Source organism: Lepisosteus platostomus, chromosome 6, assembly GCF_059453375.1.
Source record: "Lepisosteus platostomus isolate fLepPlt1 chromosome 6, fLepPlt1.hap1, whole genome shotgun sequence".
Lineage (NCBI taxonomy): Eukaryota > Metazoa > Chordata > Actinopteri > Semionotiformes > Lepisosteidae > Lepisosteus > Lepisosteus platostomus.
In genome coordinates, this window is record NC_142616.1 from 16,267,892 (window position 1) to 16,287,036 (window position 19,145).

The following is a 19,145-nucleotide window of genomic DNA, read 5'->3' on the forward strand; positions in this document are numbered from 1 at the left end:
CGGCAACAGGGGCAGGCTGACAGCAGCGCCAGCGAAAGTTAGGGCAAATTTGGGGATTTAACTCTGAATGTGAGTGTTATGTAGGAAAGGGGTGAGGCTTTGCTCCTCTCCCGTGTAAAGTTGACGCTTTCCACGTGGTAGGCACGCAGACGTGGTTCTGAGCGAATAGTTGCTGCAAGTGTCTGAAAAGAGCAAGAGGCCCTGCCCTTAAACTCACGACTTTCTGAAGATGAGATTATGAGGGTGCGAGAGGTCACTCATATATAATGAATCCAAAGTAACAGCTGCTGCCCTGTAGTCTTTGGTGATGTAGGGGACTAAGGAGAACACCAGATATTAGAACGTTTCTGAATACAGTGGAAATAATATCCCCAGTCAGAAATGAACTTGCATCAGTCGCTTGAATTTTATTGTAATATTTCCCTAAAATTGCTTTATAGACACACCACAAATATACACAATGAAGTTTATTAATTCATGTTTATTAAGCAGTGCAATTTAACAATATATTGTAATGTCTATAAGATTCTATATTTCATCTGATAGATGTAGAGCCTTTAGTATGCAATAGTGAATTTTCAGAATTCCTGGTTAATTAAGAACAAAAATTAAATACATATTTAAATTCAGTGTATGTCTTAAATGTGATCTGCCCCCTCTGACTGTTAACTTAATAGATTTGTTACTTTTTCATTAGTATGGTACTCTACACTTCTGAGTGTGAAAAGGGATAGGATTTGGGGATTCCGAGTGTAACGTTCGTAGGCCAGTGCAAGGACACGTCCTCTTTTTAAAAGTCATTATTTAAGACAGTTGTGAACAGTCTCACTTCTCCCACTCACTCACAAGGTCAGAGGAGCAGATCGTTTCAGGTCATTTTAGTTCACTGTAGTTACAGAGGTCTCTCCTGTGTAGCATTTATGACTTGCAAGTAAAACACAAATTATATTTGCAAATTAATTGTATTTGCAGCTCTTAGAAGATCAACTTCAGAGACTTCTGTAACAGATCTTTTCAGGTAATTTCAGTTCAGTGCTGCTTCTCCGAACATTGGGAATGAGCCTCAGGAAATTCAGAGCAGCGTGTTGCTCGCCTCTCACTTGCTCTGCGGACCTGTCCAGTAGGAGCCGCACAGTCACTGGGACGTGTGGAGTCCTACACCGCCTTGAGATCAACAGGAGGAGTCTCCTCTTCCGTCTGCAAGACTTGCAGCACTCTGGCTGTGTAGAACTGGACCACAGCCACAGGACAGAGAAGGGGCGGTGTTCCAAAGAACTACCATAAATAATCACTTTTAAAAAGACGTAGAAGGTTCTTTTCTTGAACGTCCCCTTACATTTGCCACCACAACTTAATTCTCTGTACCCCCAAATCCCCAATATCCCTGCTTTCCCTCGAGAAACACAAGTGTATAGAGTCCTGGCACCCTTTCAAATTGCTAGGCGGTGCAGTCGGTTACAAAATAAAAGTAACTCCGTTATTGAGGCATCGTCATTCCCTGACACTTCCATGGCCCAGTGTACAACACTGGACACACACCTTTGGAAATGTCTGAGAGGACACATTTTGTGGATATCAGAGATGAACGGCTGTTAATAAAGACCCTGCCCTTCACAAGCACTTGAATGTTCATTCAACCTCTGGGCGAAGCCATTTCCAATTGGGGCTCCTTCTGGCCAGTATCTATTAACACAAGTCGCTCCAGTTGTTGGGATGCTGGATGCTGGAATGACAGATGACCCAACTGGTGATGTGCTTGCGTGAGCCTCAGTTAACTGGTGTCATGGGATACCAGCTCTCAGGAGATTACAGCGAACAACAGTCTGCAGCTTTATTTCTTCTGCCAGCTGGAGATAATCAGGGACTTTACCAAGCTCCCTCGGCAACAACAGCACAGCGACAGATATTACAGCAATCTACAGCTAGTCCATATTAGGAGAGCAGGACGAATGACTGGAGACAGTTCATCACATCCTTTTACAGAATACACTTGGTTACAAAACAGATCACAACCCTTCTGCCCTTTCTATTTCCCCATAGGATCCAAGAACAGTCAGTGTAAGACTGCAAGGCTTAAGGAGTTGTTTCAGACCTTGTTCAGGGAAATGAAAATATAATTAATATTAATATATTTAGAGGTTTTGCAGTCTTATTTTCCAATAATAGAAAAACACAGAGAAAGCAGTTAATTAGTACAAGTACACATCTCATTTCATTTCAAGTACACCTGTACCGGGTGCCAACAGCGTCTGAAAGCGATGGTTGAACGGGGATTGATTTCTGTTAAGTTGTGGTACGTGTTGCCAACTAAAGCTCAAACGCTCTCTACAATCTTTGGCTGAACATGCATCTTGTAGGTCAAACTAATGTGTCGTGACTGAGGATGCCTCTTCTTCATGTCTTCGAACAGCTTCCAGTCCATTTCGTCCAGCAGCCAGCCCAGCAGAAGAACATTCTGGATTCTGGGGAGCTGCGCGATGGCCCTCACAAAGGTGATGACCAGACGGGAAGAAGGTTTCATCAGATGAGACACAGGTCTGGAGATGTCCACCTTCACCAGGTTACTCAGGCGCCCCAGACAGTGGAACAATTCCTGCCAGCCTCTTTCTGTGGTGTTGATGCTGTGGTCTATAATGAGTTTATGAAGTCCAAGGAAATGGCCATTTTGGGTTGCCTTTGCTAAAAAATAGATTTATATTTGTTTACTACATGGAATACAGTTGTGGTATTGCAGCTGTAGGTAAGGGCAGCTAATCAAGCATTTTAATTCATTTGAATGTCATTTCCACAAATTAGTTATCTAAATTTGATATAGCATTACCATGAAAATTTAATGCTTAAAATGTTTAAAAACAGTAGTATCAACCAAGATAATGTTTTCCTGATAGATAGGTTTAAACAATATTATTTTTTTAGAATACTAATACTACCATGTTGTTTATATTTCTAATAATAAATCTTCAATTGCATTGAAAAATGAAATGCACTATTGTTAGAAACAGAACTACTGTTTTATTACAACAATCCTAAATCAATAGGATAACAATTCTGGCATGAAGCTTATCAAAAATTAGAAAAAGCTCAATTTTATGATTTCCTATGCCTGATTAAAATAACTAAAAGCACTTACTTTATTTAGATGTTTTGAATGTTTTTTAACAGACATACTGTAGGATGCATCCTAAGCAATGTATTTGAAAAATTACATAGAAAACAAAAAATATGATAAAGTAGAGAATACTGTTTCTGAACCTTCTGGCTGCGTTCTGTGACCCATCCACTTCCTAACCAGAATATCCCACATGGGGTCACAGGGGAGCTGGAGCCTATCCCAGCAAGCAACAGGGGTAGGGCAGGATACACCCTGGATGGCACACCAGTCCATTACAGGGCAGACGCACACACACTCTTGACTTAGGCTAATTAACCTACCAGCATGTGCGTGGAAGCCCACATCAACACAGAGAGAACATACAAATGCCACACAGATAGCATCTTAGGAACTGAACCCAGGGCCCCAGCACTAGCAGGTTTGATTTAGTTATTTTTACACCATTTGAAAATCATACAGTAGGCTTGTCATAACAAGCACTTATTCTGTTGCAGATCTATTCTAAACGTAAAGGATCTTGGTACAACTTACCAAATGTGACAAGACTGTCATCGTTCAAACAGGAGTGCATTCGAAGGGACCTCAAACACGGCAGAGTTTGACAAGCTTTAATAATCATCTCAGCTGCCTCCTTCATGCCTCTTCCAAATGGCAGATGCAAGACTTCAAGGTTTTTAAGTTTCTGCAGAGCACAAGCTGAGAACACAGATAATTAGCAGCACTTACTTTACTCAGCTCTTTTCAGGACGGCCTATCCCTTCAGGACATTCAGTTTCTTTACTATACGTACTGTACAAATATGTGCAAGAGGGGAGTGAGTCAAGACAAACTGGAGGTTCTTGTCTGGACCACATTTCCCAGACTGCTGGGGGGTGTGAGCTGCTGCCCGCTGTCACTTGACCCTTGACCTGCTGGTGGAAGATTATTGGTCAGGTGTCAGATCACAAAGAAGGAAGCTCAAGCTTCCAAAAGTCAGCTGCTTTGTGCCATTTGAAGACAGACGGCAGATCCTCCGTTAGGCTTTGTGCATCTGAGGGACCAAGAGAAAGACACAGAGGACAGAGCTGCAAGGTTCTGGAAGTCTTTAGTATGAAGAGACTCAGGGAAACATTTTTTTTGTGAAGAGTCACAGAGAGAGAGACTAGAGTTAAGAGTTGTTTGGTTCTTTGAGGAGGGCAATTAGCTTAGCTGCCCTCTCCTGATAGTGAGGGACTGAAAAAGAGCTAGGCTTTTACTTTGGAGTTTTTTTTATTTCCTTGCACTATGAATAAACAGTGCTGTTTCTGAGCCTTATGTCTGTATGTCTGTTTCTCTGCATTAGCCTGTGTTTCAAGACTGTTACAACAAGTCCAATGGACAGTCAAATGTTTTCATCATTTGGTTTTCCATCGCAGGGCACATATAGATGCCAGCTGTAGATACTTAAATGTTTTATAGGCACACATACAATACAATATCTATGCGATGTATTTTAAAGAACTAATAATTCTGTAAACCAAATTCATCCATCCATTTTCTAGCCATGTTATCCAGTACAGGGCTGCGTGGCAGCTGGAGTCTATCCCAGCAAGAAACAGGTGCCTGGCAGATACATCCTGGATGTATCTAGATGTGCACAGATCTATATAACCTACCAGCATGTCTTTGGACTGTGGTAGGAGACCAGAGCATCTGAAAGAAACCCACACTAAACCGAAGAGAACATGCAAACTCCCCACAGACAACACCCAGGTCCAGAATTAAACCCAGGGCTCCAGAACTGCTAGTGCAATGACAGGCAATGCCAATGTCCCAGCAATACACCCCAGGGAGCCACCGTGCCACCCATGCAGAGCAAGCAAACTGATTTTAGGTCAACACAATCATGCCCAGCATCTCGAAGAAACTGGAGCTGAACTGCGTATCAACCAATCAATTAGCCTATATTAAAAAAGTCATAGAAATCAAGATCAAATCATAAATACGTTACAGTCTCATTGTCAATAAGACGAGCGGTTCACATGAAAGCTTCAGTAACTCAGCGAGAAGTGCCTGGCCTTTCGCAAGTCAGTTTCCACCTACCGAAAGCTGGCATTACTTCCACAGAGTCAAACACTTCATTACACAGCTTCAGCACTTTCAGATTTGTGAATCTCCCCAGCTGTGCAACTGAGAAAAAAACAAAACTTTACAATTAGCAGAGACTACACTACAACTACAACTCTTACATTTTCTCTTCTATTATGTCCAGAAATAGAATACCCTCTGAACAGTTTGATCTGTGAAAAGGTTGTGCAGGGGAAATAAACCTAAAATCACAATTTATTTTACCTTTATTTACACACTGTAAAATACGTCTTCCAAGTGAAAAACAAATGGTCAGATGCTCTGAACAGTAATTGCGATGAAAATGAAATAGAAACTCTGGCTGGGCATCTTCAGAATGAACAGTGAAATGTGAACCAAAGAGCACAGAAGGAAACTATGAGAGTGCAGAACAAGATACCCGGGCATGTTGTTGAGGATAATGCCCTGGATTCAAGTGTTTCATAGCAAAAGCAGTTAACTACTCTTGCAAGTTACATTCTGTCTTATATTTCTAATTGATTTGGGATGAGCTGTAGACCTTTGTTTTTATTTTGACATTATTTTGTCAGTAATATGTGAAAATGTCTAGGGCAGGGTGACTAGTTTTGATAACCTCTATAAAACCTGCTGGTGTGGATAAGAACTGCTAGAACAACAATCTGGAATGTGATCCATCAGAACATGGCGCAGACTCATTGGCAGAAGGAAACGGCTCACCAAAAGTGCTCAGCTGAGAATCGGTAAACACTATGCAGCCCAGTTTGAGCTCCTGCAGGCTAGCGCAAGGCAGGGCGCCGATGATGCCTTCCAACCCAGGACAGGAGTCACTTTCCAGTACAAAGCTGGACAAGAGTGGGAAATGCGCAAGAAGCCACGCTAAAACAGAAACAAAAAATCGAAAACCACCCATCAGCAGCTTCATACTGTTACTGGTGCAGACGATGACTGGCCACTCCTCCTGAAAACCAGAGCTGCTGGTTCTTTCACCAAGCAGGGCAGTGCAATCACGTTGCAATAATACAGTAGGATCTTTCCCAATAATAATTACTGTATATTGATTTGACTTCGGCATCGTACTTTCCAATATTTTAGTTACTTTTGGTTATTGGTATTAATAATGAAAGTAACTTATACTGTAGTTGGTTACATAATCAAATTTGAAAAATTAAGACCTGGAACGCAGGTTGGGCAGATATTTAAATTCAAGCAGCAACAACATTTGATTTGTTTGGTCACATTAAGTGTTTTGTTTTTAAATATATATTTGTTTTGATTGATTTTTATTTTTAGTTTATTTTCCTAAATGTTTATTCCAATTCAGGGGCACAGGGCAGCTGTCTTGTAGCACTGGGACACTGGGTTCAATTCTGCACCTGGACTGCTGTCTATGTGGAGTTTGTATGTTCACCCCATGTTCATGTGGGTTTCCTCCCACGGTCCAAAGACACTCTGGTAGGTTAATTGTCCTCTGTGAAGATTGGCTCTGGTGTGTGTGTGTTTGTGTCTGTGTCTGAGTCTGATTTACAACGGATTGGCGTCGCATCCAGTCTGATTGGGTCAATCCTGTCTTGCGCCCTTTATTTGCTGGGATAGGCTCTGGCTTCCTCACGACCCTGTACTGTTTAAGGCACTTTACAAAATGGATGGATGGATTCACTTAATATTACCCAGAATAGTGTCTTCCTCTTGCATGTTATTAGTCAAGTGCAGCTTCCTTAGGGTAACCACTTTGCTGAATCCAGCTGGTAGGGCACACAAACTTCCTGGAGCTGAAGACAGAACTAATTTCAGTTCTTCCAGTTTTGCAAATTTGTCCATTTGACGGAGTAGTAATTCTGGAACATTAGAAAAGGCAATTTAAATTGTTAAACTATGAATTAGTAAGTCATTACTAAGAAACTAAGAAAAGTTAAATAACAAATACCCTCTGTGGTCCCTTAAGCTATCAATCTCTTATTACTGTGCAGAAATAAACTTTATTACAGGACGATAGTGCTGCATTTATAATAGTAATGCAAACAAGATATAAAAAGTAAAGGAAATGTTCACTACAAAAATGAAACAAAAAACAAATATACTGTAAGTAAACTATCACATAGCATTGATATAATTTGTTTGCACAAAAGCATGATTTGAATTATAGGAGAAAAAAATCTTTTTGGAAGTTTACAGTACTCATTTTCATCAATGATACTCATTAGTAAGATTTACTAACACTTTACTATTTCTCATAAACTTAACATTTAACAATGATAAAAAAATATAAGTACCGAAATGTACAGTTTTGTAACACAGGTAACCACACCCCATTTTTCCTCATAAGCATTAAGTCCCTGCTCGAGAATTCTCCATTTGTGGAGACATCAAGCTAACCCTTGCACAAGTAGAAACAACATGCAAGTGCATTTCGAAACAGCTAGATGAGATCCTTCAGTCAAGCCAGGAGGCTCTATTTTACAGAAAGGATGGTGGGAGTGTGCAACGAGCTGCTCAGATGGAAGCTACAGGGAAGCACATTTAAAGTATAGCATAGGAGACAACACTTCACACAAAGGGTGGTGGGAGAGTTTTCTTTCAGGAAACAGCTGGATCCTTGGATCAATTCACTAATAACTACAAAATGAACTGGATGGCTTTCTATGTAGGAAAGGTTCTTTTGACGAAAAGTTATTCCACACTACACTATCTGATATTCTATATCTAACCTACCCCAGAATTACAGGGATTTTTAGCTGCATTTAGAAAATTATACATTATTATTACTAAGATGCTAATTAAGCAGTTTTTCCTCACTGCTGAAAGCACAATGCTAACATGCCTGAGTCTAAAATCATCTGACACAGCATGATGGCAGACTGTTCTGTACATTGAACATACTACAGCAGTCTGATTCCCATGGATTCTTATAAACATAAAAACAAATTCTCAAAGTTTTAAATAACTGAAAAGATCTGCATTGTGTTTAAAATTCAGTAGGTACATTTGTTATTGAATGAAGAGAAGCATCCTAATCCCTTCTGAAACAGTCAAGCTGTCCTTGAAAGGGAGTTTCCTGACACTTGATCCGGGCCTGCTGACCACACCATTACAACACCACTGACCTCTTACCTGGAATGTCTGCTTTCGTCCATATCAGAGTTAAGGACCTCAAATTGGGCAGTGAGGCAAGAATTGGCTGCTCTTCTTCACTCATTCGGTTGGATAACACAAGCAACCCCTTGACCTTTGCTGCATATTTTTCCAGAACAAGATGCAGTTCTTGAACTATTCCTGAACTGTCCAGGACATCCAGAACCACAGAGTCTGAGAGGAAGAACAGCAGGCTCAAGTTTCCCAGCTCTTTCTCCGCCAGTTGTCTCGTCTGCACGATGGTCACGTGCAGAAGGGGGATTTTAAATTCATGTCTGTTGTAAGCTGAACACAGCACATCAATAAACTCCTCAGGTATGGGAGCAGAGAAAAAACCGATTACCCAATTTAACAAATGATTAAACATTCTTTTTTCTGTCCTCAATCTCTCAGGATCACTAAATGAGCCAGCAAGTTCTTGTTCAACAGCTGGTGGTTCTGTTATTTGAAAGCGATCATCTCGCTTCGCATCATCGTTCTCATCAAAAGAGGTAATTTTCTTTGTAATTTGGAGGTGAAAGCTCTTGATCCCCTTAATGCTCTCTGGATACTGACTTATGAAATAAAACAGTCCGTACAATGGAAAGAAGCAAATGAGGAAGGTTTTCCCTTTCATTCCCTCTGTGATTATTGACGAACAGGAGGGTAAATACGGGGAGTCAATCAGCATTCTTAAAACCTGGTCGAAGAGAAAAGTATCTGTAACAGTGATGCGTAAATCTGGGGCGGCATTCATAGCATGCAGGAAAGTATCAATACAAACCCGGATCTCAGGGTGATGAGTATGGAACGCTTTGATTGCCTTGTCAGCATTGAAAGCAGCGTTCTTGTTAATCCTGTTCAGTGTATAGTCCGTGACGATTGTAGCTGCTCTTTCTGACCTTGTAGAGGTGAAGGTAAGGAAATGCAAAAAGCATAAAAAAGTAGCTACAGAATCGATCTCTTCTAAGTATTTCTGACTTTGTTCCCTCTCCTCAGGGACGCTGGAGGTCATGAGCTCGTTCATGCGCACCGCGGCCAGATACTCCTGGAAACAGACGTGAAAGACCCGATACACTGGCTGGATTCTCTGGGCTGTGAGTCTGTTCAGAAGCCCCAGCCTGAGGGCCTCTGGCTCCTTCACTCCCGCCTGGAGAAGGTCAGCCTCTGTGAATTCAAACTGCCCACGGAACTGCCCTCTCAGACAGAGCTCCCCCACGCTGGACACCGTGTCGACGCAGACACCCGTCTGCCCAGCGGAGTCTTTCCTTATGAACTGCAGGTAGCAGTCGAGGAGGCAGATGCTGGTAAACTCTCTGTTGGGGATCTTAATCCTTGACACACAGGCTGCTAACCCAAAGAGGGGGGTCTTGATGATGGGGCAGATGGCAGGGAATGTATTTAATCTTTTGTAAACATCCTCCACTTGGACCATGTTAAAAGACAGCACACTCCGTAAGATGCGAATGGTGCCACGCAGAGGAAAATCTAGGATAGCGATCAGGAGCTCAGCATGCTTCCGGATAAGGTAAAGGCTTTGGGTTCTTACACCAACGATTACTTGGATTTTCCACAAGTGGGTCCGATGAATCAACTCCTCTATCAGCATGGGAAGAGGACTTGCATCCTTCCCAAATTCATCAAGCAGGAACAGGACACGTTCTCGATAATGACGGATCAATTCCTGGAAGGTTGACTCTGAAATACCCAGCTCCTCTTTGAGAAGATGATCCCTAAGTATTTCAGTCACGCTGAGTTTTTCAGGGGCACAGTTCAAGGGAATATAAAACACTAATTCAAATCGCCTCAGAACGGGACACACCCCCTGAGCCCAGAGCATAGCTATCATTTTCAGACAGGCTGTCTTCCCACTCCCTAGCTGGCCCTCTAACACTGTGATGTTTCGCAGGTCTCTCAGCACTTCAGGCAGAGTGACCCGAGCAAGAGGAACGTTCCTGAAGTCCTTCGTCTCCATGACTACCTCCGTGTACAGCAGGCGGATATCAAAAGGAATATGGATATCGGAGAACGGGAAGGACCTGCTGAACTCCTTGGTTGCGTAGGCCTTCTTGAGGAGGAATTGCAGATTCCTGGCTTCCTTCTCCAACATATTTAATTCCAGCCGAGACTCTGAAATAATGATTAAAAAAAAGACAACTGAACCAAGCTTGCATAATGATTCCTTGAATTGCATGTTAATCCTACGAGCTGGTAAGTTCATCAGTCAAATGAAACTGAACTAAACACCGTGCAAGACATTTACAAATGAACTGCAGGAAACGTACTGTATATTTTTCCCAATGCTACTGTCACTAAAGAGTGACACAAAAATGAATAAAGTATAATGAGTGAGTAGAATACAGCTCACAGAGACAAATATATTAGGTTTGACAATATGGGAAGTATTGTCAAATACCAAATAAACTATTTACTACCTGTGGAAGACGATAGGAGAAGCCGGGCAGAAACACCAGTATCTTGATTGAGCTCCTTAAAAAGAGAAGACAGGCATCTCTAAATACACCGGTACACGCTGAAAGACAACTAGTTTCCTAGATTGTTTTCTCAAATGCTAATGTAAAATAAAGCCCTGAAATCACTGATGATATTTGGGAAACATTGTGTTAATATTTCTTTTTCATATCTTCCTTTCATGATATCAATTGATACCTCAAATTTTTCATGCACTTTCACTTCCTGAGTGATAGCTGATGTTTTCTCTAAGATTAGTGATTTACAGTATTTGGTCTTCATGCCTGATGCCCCTAAAATAATGTCTTGGAAAATCCCCCAAATTTCCTGATGCCCTGTTTTCCTGATAGTGATTCTAGCTTCTTTCTTTTTCACCATTTATTATCATTATTTAGCTGGATTTTGCATATGTCTTTGTGTTCCTGTTTTTCATAGAATTTTGCAATGAGTGGGAAGAAAGTTTTCTGATTAAGGTTTTAAGTTTTTAAATCAAGACAGGTTCTCTAATCACTCTCCAATCACTGTGCTGATGGTCGGAACTGGATCTTGTTCCAACCAAGCTTTCAGTTACACACTTGAATCCTTTACTGACTCAGCAATAGGATTAATTCGAAATGACAATGTCTGGTCGCTTTTAACACTTACTCATAAGTAATCTCAAATTCCAAAATTTTGGGTAGAAAAATAAAACTTCTAAAAATACTCCAATGAATCATCGCGTTATTTAAATCAAGGCTTCAGTTAGGTAATTAAGAGGGTGAGGAATTGAAAACAAGCAGCTGGATACTCAGGATTTTTTAATTGTTAGATGTCATCTGCTAATCCTCCCTCCTTTTTCCTCTATAGGTCTTTGATCTCAGTAACTCTCAGGTCTTTTTAGTGCTCCAGCTGATTCTGAGCAATTTTGAAACAGATAGCACTCCAAGGATCAGAGCTGAATAATCAAGACGGAAAGGTGGAAGTTTTAAAAGCTATCCAAACCCTTACCTTTTTGAGGCTAACGGCAGTGTCACTTTGTTGAGGATTTTGACTGATGTTAACAATATATTGGCATCTGAAAGCAGACGTTTATTTGTGTATTAATAACAGAAGGATTAATCTGGAATCTTGTCACCTTATAAAGATATATAAGGGCTTAAAAACCTTGAAAAAATCCTTCCTGAGGAAATTCACTCCCATTACAGATAGATGCAAAAAGATTTACAATTCTATACGTCTAGCTGCTTCCATTCTCAAGCTCACAGACTGATTTGCGCAAAGAAAAATTTGCATCTCTGAAAGTCAAAACTTGTAGAAAATGGCTTATGCTACTCAGTGCTGCAGGACATTAATAACTGCAGTTAGATGTTTTATTACAGGTGTTTGACAGGTTCATTTGAGCGGGGGTAGCAACTTTTATCTATAGATAAAAGGAAATCTCTTTTATCTGTGGAAGAATAACGTACTGTGAGAAGATCTTCTGATGTTCCTGTACTGGATCAGCTCCTTCAGGCCAATGTGAAATCCTCCCACCACACTGAAAACACTGAACAGTTTCCTCTTCACCTACACATACATTTTTAAGTTACATCGACACATCAGAAAGATCTTTACAAGATTGACTTATTTTCTACAGAGACCAGACTGTTGTAACCTGCTGCTGTCTGGTACAGAAGACTGCACTATATCCAGACTTCACCGTGTTTAAAATGTTGAAACGTGTCTCTCAACTTGAATAAAAAAACAAGAGTACAACTCTTCAATTTCAGCATCCACACAGAGGCTCCTGGTTTGTTTTAGGACAGACTTTAAAGCATTTCGTCTTCTCCACAAAACACTAAAGGGTCTAGAGCCCCCTTATTTAAGTGATCCGCTAAAAACATCACATACCAAGCAGAACAGTGGTTCATAGTGGACCCAGGTTTAATATGATCTATGTGCCAAAAAACTCATTAGGGGAAGGAGGGGTGGGGGGCGTCACCACTGGTGCCTGGGACCTCCAGAGGTTTCTTGTCACCCACGGGGGGGGGGGGTTGTTTTCTTCTCTTTCCTGGCCACATGGTCAGGTGCCGTTTACCTGCTATAGCAATCTGTAAGGCACTCTGTGGCATTCTTTTACAAAGGGCTCTAGAGAAAACAAAAGACTGAACGATTGATTTAAAATTACCAGCCACACCAAAATTAAATTTGTCCACTAATTCCGCAACAAAAACACTGATAAAAAGATAAGAACAGCAGACTTTAGAAAAAACAGTTGTGATTATATATGGGATGAGCACACCAGTGTTTCTATTAAAAATAACAAAATTGTTACTAAACTGATATGTATAAAAAGCCTGACATTGGGTGAGCACAGATGCAAGATGTCAGTGTTGGCGTTTTTAGATTTTTAAATTACCATTCTTCACCTGTGTAGAAGAAGCCAGCTTTCGCCAGTTTGGATGGGACTGCAGCTGAGTCGCTTGGCCATTGGGAGTAGGACTCCATTCGAGAGCACTCATTCTCAAATATGCTACGAAGGATCTCTTCTGACGAGGCTGTGGGGACGGAAATGGCCTTGGTGAGCGTATGGTAGCGCAGGGGTGAGCACTGCTGGCACACAACACTGAGCCAGAGGTTCAACTCCTGGGGTACCAAAGACATGCTGGTAGGTGAACTGGATTCTGGGAAAACTGGCCCTGCTGTGAGTGTGCGTCCCCTGTGATGGACTGGGTGTCCAGGGTGTGTGCCTGGGCAGGTCTTGCACCTGTTGCTTGCTGGGATTGGCTCCGGCTCTCCCAAGACCCTGTACTGGCTGAAGCAGTTAAAAAATGGATGGATTGAAATAATTCTAAATCCTGTTGAGTCTGGAGTAAAGTTCAGGTTCTCCAGGTAGTCTTTGCTAGACCAGTCATTCTGTACTCACCTTTCCGACTCTGATCTGCTATCTCAGTTTCTTCACTCACTTTGTCGACAAAGTAATGTTTGGCCTATAGTTACATAAAAAGAGTAACAGCATAATTAATGAAAAATAATATTCCTGAACAGGTAGCATCTTCAAACCAAATAAGACGAAGAAACCATGTTAGATTCCAATGAATATCTTACACACTGTTGTGGATTTAAAGGCAAAATTTCAAAAGGGTCAATTTGAAGAGTTCATTTTCACATGACAAACGGACAGCTTTTGACCATCATGGAAAAATGATTGAGATTTGTTATTTTAACATGCTATTTAAATAAATCAAATACTATGATTTCATCCCATATATGATTACCATAGCAGATCAAAATTACATAATATTTTGAAAATACAAAAATATTAAGTAAACTGAAATAAAAAGTAAAACAGTTTGAACCTGAAAACAAAAAATCTTCTGTATTGTGTACCCATACCGTTATTCCGTGGAATCCAACATATGAACGGATATGTTCTAAAATCTCCCTTTCTGAGAGTCTGCTATGGAGGTAGTCACACCTACGAAGAAAAATTATATTTTTCGGCTAGAAAAGAAAATCAACTGAATATTTCTCACTTAATTTTTCATCAGAATCAACACTGCTGACTACTGCACTGTGGAGTTTCCTGGTGGTACAGAATAACATTACTGTTGCATAGCGCTGGGGTTAAGTTGGAGATTGCAGGATGTGAAGCGCAGCTGTTAACCTGGGCTGATGCGTGTTCATTTTTTGGTATCTCTACTTAAATCAGACCTCCTTTGCTGAACCTGGGGCTTTGGCTCACTGAGGCCTTTAAACACACTGACCCTCCAATGTTGCCATCTCCAACTCTAATGTTTTTCTCCTTTTCTGTATGGGACTACAAGGACTTTTTTTATGGAAAACCTCATTCGGACTGGGAGAGATCTTTCTAGTTGTTGGATGTGCTGGATGCCAGTCTCTTATTTTTGTTATCATCAATTGGCAAAAATGTTGTGTCCGTTGCACCTGTCCCAGAACTCGTAATTTCTGTCCTTTTTCTGGAAACTATGACTGTCTATGGATGTTAGCTAGACTTTCAAACAGGAGAAAAGCTTTTGTTCTGATGGGAGATTGGCTTTACTACACTGTAACACAGTAACACAGGTTCTACCATTTTGCTGCCCCTGTGGCTCTTTCCTTGGAACCAAATATAAAAAAGATGGGAACATCACAAACTCTGTTATTTTGGGTACCAGGTCACACATACTGTCTTTTGGGTGTCAGTCCGATTCCTGTCCATTATGTCCTTTATGGAGGATAAGTGCAAAGCTGTTCAGTGATCTCTCAGCTCTAGACAACACATTGTCTCAGTCTCACTGTCACTGTCTCACTGTCTCAGTGTGTCCCACAAACTTCCTCTGGGGTTTTGTAAGTTTTTTTAAGTAGGGCATTTACTGCATGCATCTCATCTCTGAAGGCAGCTGTTTTCTCAAGCTCTTTGTGTAACGTGTTGCACACAGTCACTTTGAAATGAGCCTGTAAGGTGTACAACACATGGGCTCCCAGAGAACAGTGCAATCAAGCTGCCATCAGTCACTACAAATAGACCTCTGTAGTGTCACTCATAGTGTATTGGCAGGTCTGCATTACAGGCTCCCATAAATCCACACAAAGGCTTGATTGATGGCTAAAGAGGTGAGTAACGCGTGTTGTGCTCCTGGAACTCGGTCACACTGAAACGAGCCTGTAACGTGTGCAGCAGTGCTCTCAGGGCCTGAACAAAGTAGTAAAGTGCACTCAAGAGTTCTGTAGTGACTAGACACTCATATTGTTTAGGCAGATCTGTTTCAGGCTCCCATCAGTCCACACAAAGGCCATTGTCACAGAGGACTCTGCTCCACTGCAGGCAGGTGCACCAGAGGTGACCGACTCCAGCTTCCAGGTTCCAAGATGTAATGAGGTGGCTGAGCGCTAGTGGAACAGACAAAGTCACTCAAGTACAGTGCGTCCTAGACAGCCATGAATGATGAAATAAGAAGAGGACAAAGTTTTAATCAATATCCAAAATCTGTATAGTAGATATCTTGAAACCTAATATTTGTTTTTTTTCTGAAGCTTGCAGGCATTCAGGGTTCTAGTTTCTTTTGATGCTCAGTGTCAATGGTCACAGACTTTAGAAGTTACACCTCAGCACCTGAAGCGGAGGGCAGGGCAGCACAGGGGGCGCAGGGGTTGGCACTGCTGCTCTGAGCCACTGGAACCCTGAACTGGATAAAGGGGAACTGAAATTGATGCGATGACCTGGAAGTGATTAAAGTGCTATTGGGTGTGCTCTTTCTCCTCCCTGTCGTCAAACACAGCGAATCCGCATCGCTTACTCTGGAAACCACTTGGCGTGCTCCCTCCAGGGGTCACTGGCCACCTCCCAGTCTCCCAGCCGGCCTCCGCAGGAGAAGCACTGCACGTGATCCTTAACACCTGCAGCCACAGAACGAACAGCAAAATCAAGAGCAGGCGCAACCTCTTCCACGGTCTTCTATTTAATTATATATTTATTATATTATTATGATTAAATATTGATTACAGTACATTGATTATATAGCTGTATATGTCGTTTTTAAGCCATGTTTTTTACCACGCTCGAATATTCATCTGTCCATATCTTTGGAAGGGAAACACAGAAAGCCTTCAAACCAAATGCATTTTAAAGACCACGACATGTGAAAATGTTCACAGTCTCCACATAAAACTATCAGTGAACTAATTCTCTTTTTTTAAACCTCCGGTTTTTCATCGATGCGTAATTACACACTAACTGGAACCCAGGGGGACCGCTGTGTACACACGTTCACAATGCGAGAAATACTGCTCAATACGACTTCATGTGAAAAACTCGTATATCACCATAGGAAGCATAACAGCATAGCCTCCAATTACCCAGACCACAAAAACAAAGGAATAAAGCTTTGTTTGATTTCTGAAACCCTTTCTTTATGTCCTGTTTTCATTCAGGTAAGGGTCAACTATATACACAATACTGCTGACAGCAGGAAAATTCCTTTACTCAGCAGCGTCTTAAAACCAGCACCCATGGTGGTCAAACCGATTTTTTTTTACACAGAAGACTGACACAGCTTCGTGTTGTGAATCTTTTTCTAAGAAAACATGTGAGCGGGGGAGGTGGACTTGCCCTTATTCTACTTTGAAAATACCTGTGAAACTGGTTCCTTTACAATGTAGTCACACAGAGAGAGAGTGAGAGAGAGTGAGAAATACGATAACTTTGCTCATTAAAGTAGGGCTTTTGGGCTCAAGTAAATTTGCGCCCTACCACTGTGTACATACAGTACGAACATGTTGTGAGATTTAGAAATATAAAAATGTCAATATAATGATGATAATATTTGCTATTTTAGTTTTTCAAAGACATTTTTATTTGTTAGAAGAAAACAAATGGCAACAGCTGGGTTTGAACACTTGACCTCAGGATTACAGCTCAGTCACTTAAGCGATCACACCACCAAGGGAGTCATGTGAGGAACATAGCTCAATGGAAAGTCTTATACTACTATTTGTGCAACAGTACATGAATATAGTTATACCATTATTAATTTCTTTAGATACGTGATTCCATATTATATTCCCTATTAATCAAATTCTAAAAGTATGCTTCTCTTTACTCCAATATCGAGTGTATTCGCAGAAAAGCTTAAAACTATCACTTTTCTCACAAAGTACTATATATTGTATAAACGGTCAGTAACATCATCAGAGGGAGCAAGGAGCACGTAAAAACGTTTCCGAAATAACCACATGTAAGACTTTGATGCTTAAAATGTTTAGGGAGAAATGGAATACTGGTGTGTATTTTTTCTTTAAAATACCAAGACCAGCAATACACAGTTTACATAATATGTTTATGTTCCTAAATTAATATCGTTTATGACCTTTAGATGCGTTATGCTCCTATTCTTTTTATGCTCAGCTACTAAAATTTCCCTTTAGTGGTAAAATTCCATATAAATATTCAATACTAAGCGGATTAAAACGAGCACAGTAAAGAGATTAAATGATTAAATCTTTCCACAACCAACCAACGCACCACGAGTGCCCCTGTCGGTCATTTTGGCCAGCCAATCACATACCGCGGTAGGGCGCGGTGGCGCATGCGTAGATGCCCACAGTACAGGTTCGTACCGTGCATTTTGAATGGCTGCATCTGTACTTCCAGATTATACCATCTGCATTGGGTCCGGAGCTACGCTTCAAGGGAGCCCTACCCAGAATCAGAAAGCCTGCACAAATGTCCAGCATTCACCTAACACCTCCTGCTCCTTACATCATTCACATCGCCAAACTGTTACCGGGGAACAGACTTCAGTTAACTAAGGAAAGCACGCTGTGAAATAAAGACATTAAAAATAAAACTACTTTAAAACATCCTCTCCCTCGACTACTGAAGAGGGTCTTCCTCTGCATTCTAGGTTCAAATTTACTTCTAATAAATTCAAATCACTAACCTAGAATCAATTCAGGATCTTACCAGTATAGAAAAATCCACAGTCAGACAGCACAGCTGGCTCTGTCTCGCAGTAAAAGGGCCAGTTGCTGAAAGTCCCAAGCCTCTCGCTGTCTTCTGTATAACCTACTGGACCACTGCTTTCAAGACCTTTGACCCGGATGTCGTACTTATTAATGTTTCCCACTTCCAGCCCCTTCTGGAACGCACAGTCCTCCTGGTATTTTTGGTGCAACTGTGTGGGGGTTTGAAAGCTTGCGATAGTGACGACAACCCCACAACAGAAACACTGCACAGCCGATCCGTATCCAAAGTAAAAGAACCCAGCACCGGCCAGCTCTTCAGGCGCAAAGGGGGAAAGAGAGGGATAGCTCTCAAACGATTTCAGCCTGGCCAGTTCGCTCCTCATTTTGTAATCATATCCCCGTGTGTGGTCTTTGACAGCTGCTTTCAGACTGCGGCTGTAGAATTCTGAAATCGCTTTCGCACTAAGATTCAAATGAGAAGAGCAACGTAATTCCCAGTCCTCAAGCTCAATTTCAGGATCTGGCTCTTTCCTGGCGTGCTCCATGCTCTAGGAGAAAACAAACAAAAGCATTGTCAGAGAACACTGCTGAATTGAAACTCGACTGCCTATCAATGTGTTAGTCAGAAAACAAAAAAGAAAACAAAAGAATCTGAGTCAGTGATGAAAATGTCACGCAACATTTCCAATTGTGACCACATGTTTTGTTCACTGTGGTAAACTAGAACACTGTTTCGTAATATGAAACTGGACAAGAATCAAAACACCGATAGTAAACAATCATATCACAATCATGCATCCATTTTCTAAACCATATTATCGTGAACAGGGTTTGTGAGGGATGCAGGAGCCTATCCCAGCAAGCAACAGGCACAAGGCAAGATAGACCATGTACATGTCGCCAATCCATCATATTATAGGAAATGAACACAGGGCCCCAGTACTACCATGCGTCCCTTGCT

General features: G+C 41.3%; 1 protein-coding gene across 2 annotated transcripts; it reads right to left on the reverse strand.

The window, feature by feature from the left end:
* Positions 1-465: 465 nt before the first annotated feature.
* LOC148660672 (baculoviral IAP repeat-containing protein 1-like) lies at positions 466-18,788 on the reverse strand. Of its 2 annotated transcripts, none has more exons than XM_088638014.1 (14): positions 18,183-18,788; positions 16,018-16,117; positions 14,114-14,195; positions 13,644-13,707; positions 13,147-13,275; positions 12,205-12,304; positions 11,747-11,813; positions 10,723-10,777; positions 8,288-10,417; positions 6,847-6,948; positions 5,897-6,055; positions 5,174-5,260; positions 3,644-3,808; positions 466-2,679 (listed from the first exon to the last, which is right to left on the reverse strand). In XM_088638014.1, the coding sequence occupies exons 1-14, from the start codon at positions 18,727-18,729 to the stop codon at positions 2,315-2,317; spliced, it is 4,152 nt and encodes a 1,383-aa protein (XP_088494140.1). In that variant the 5' UTR covers positions 18,730-18,788; the 3' UTR covers positions 466-2,314. The 2 variants fall into 2 exon arrangements, with proteins under 2 accessions (XP_088494140.1, XP_088494139.1); XM_088638013.1 differs by having other exon boundaries at positions 6,847-7,014.
* Positions 18,789-19,145: the final 357 nt, after the last annotated feature.

What these genes read in the sequence shown, in the direction of transcription:
- LOC148660672 (XM_088638013.1), bottom strand. Translation starts at nt 18,729, where the DNA reads ATGGAGCACGCCAGGAAAGAGCCAGATCCTGAAATTGAGCTTGAGGAC. An exon ending in CTGCCGTTAGCCTCAAAAAG is followed by an intron (nt 10,778 to 11,746) that starts GTAAGGGTTTGG and finishes TCTCTTTTTAAG; the next exon opens with GAGCTCAATCAAGATACTGG. An exon ending in GGAAGTAATGCCAGCTTTCG is followed by an intron (nt 3,809 to 5,173) that starts GTAGGTGGAAAC and finishes CTGTGTTCTCAG; the next exon opens with CTTGTGCTCTGCAGAAACTT.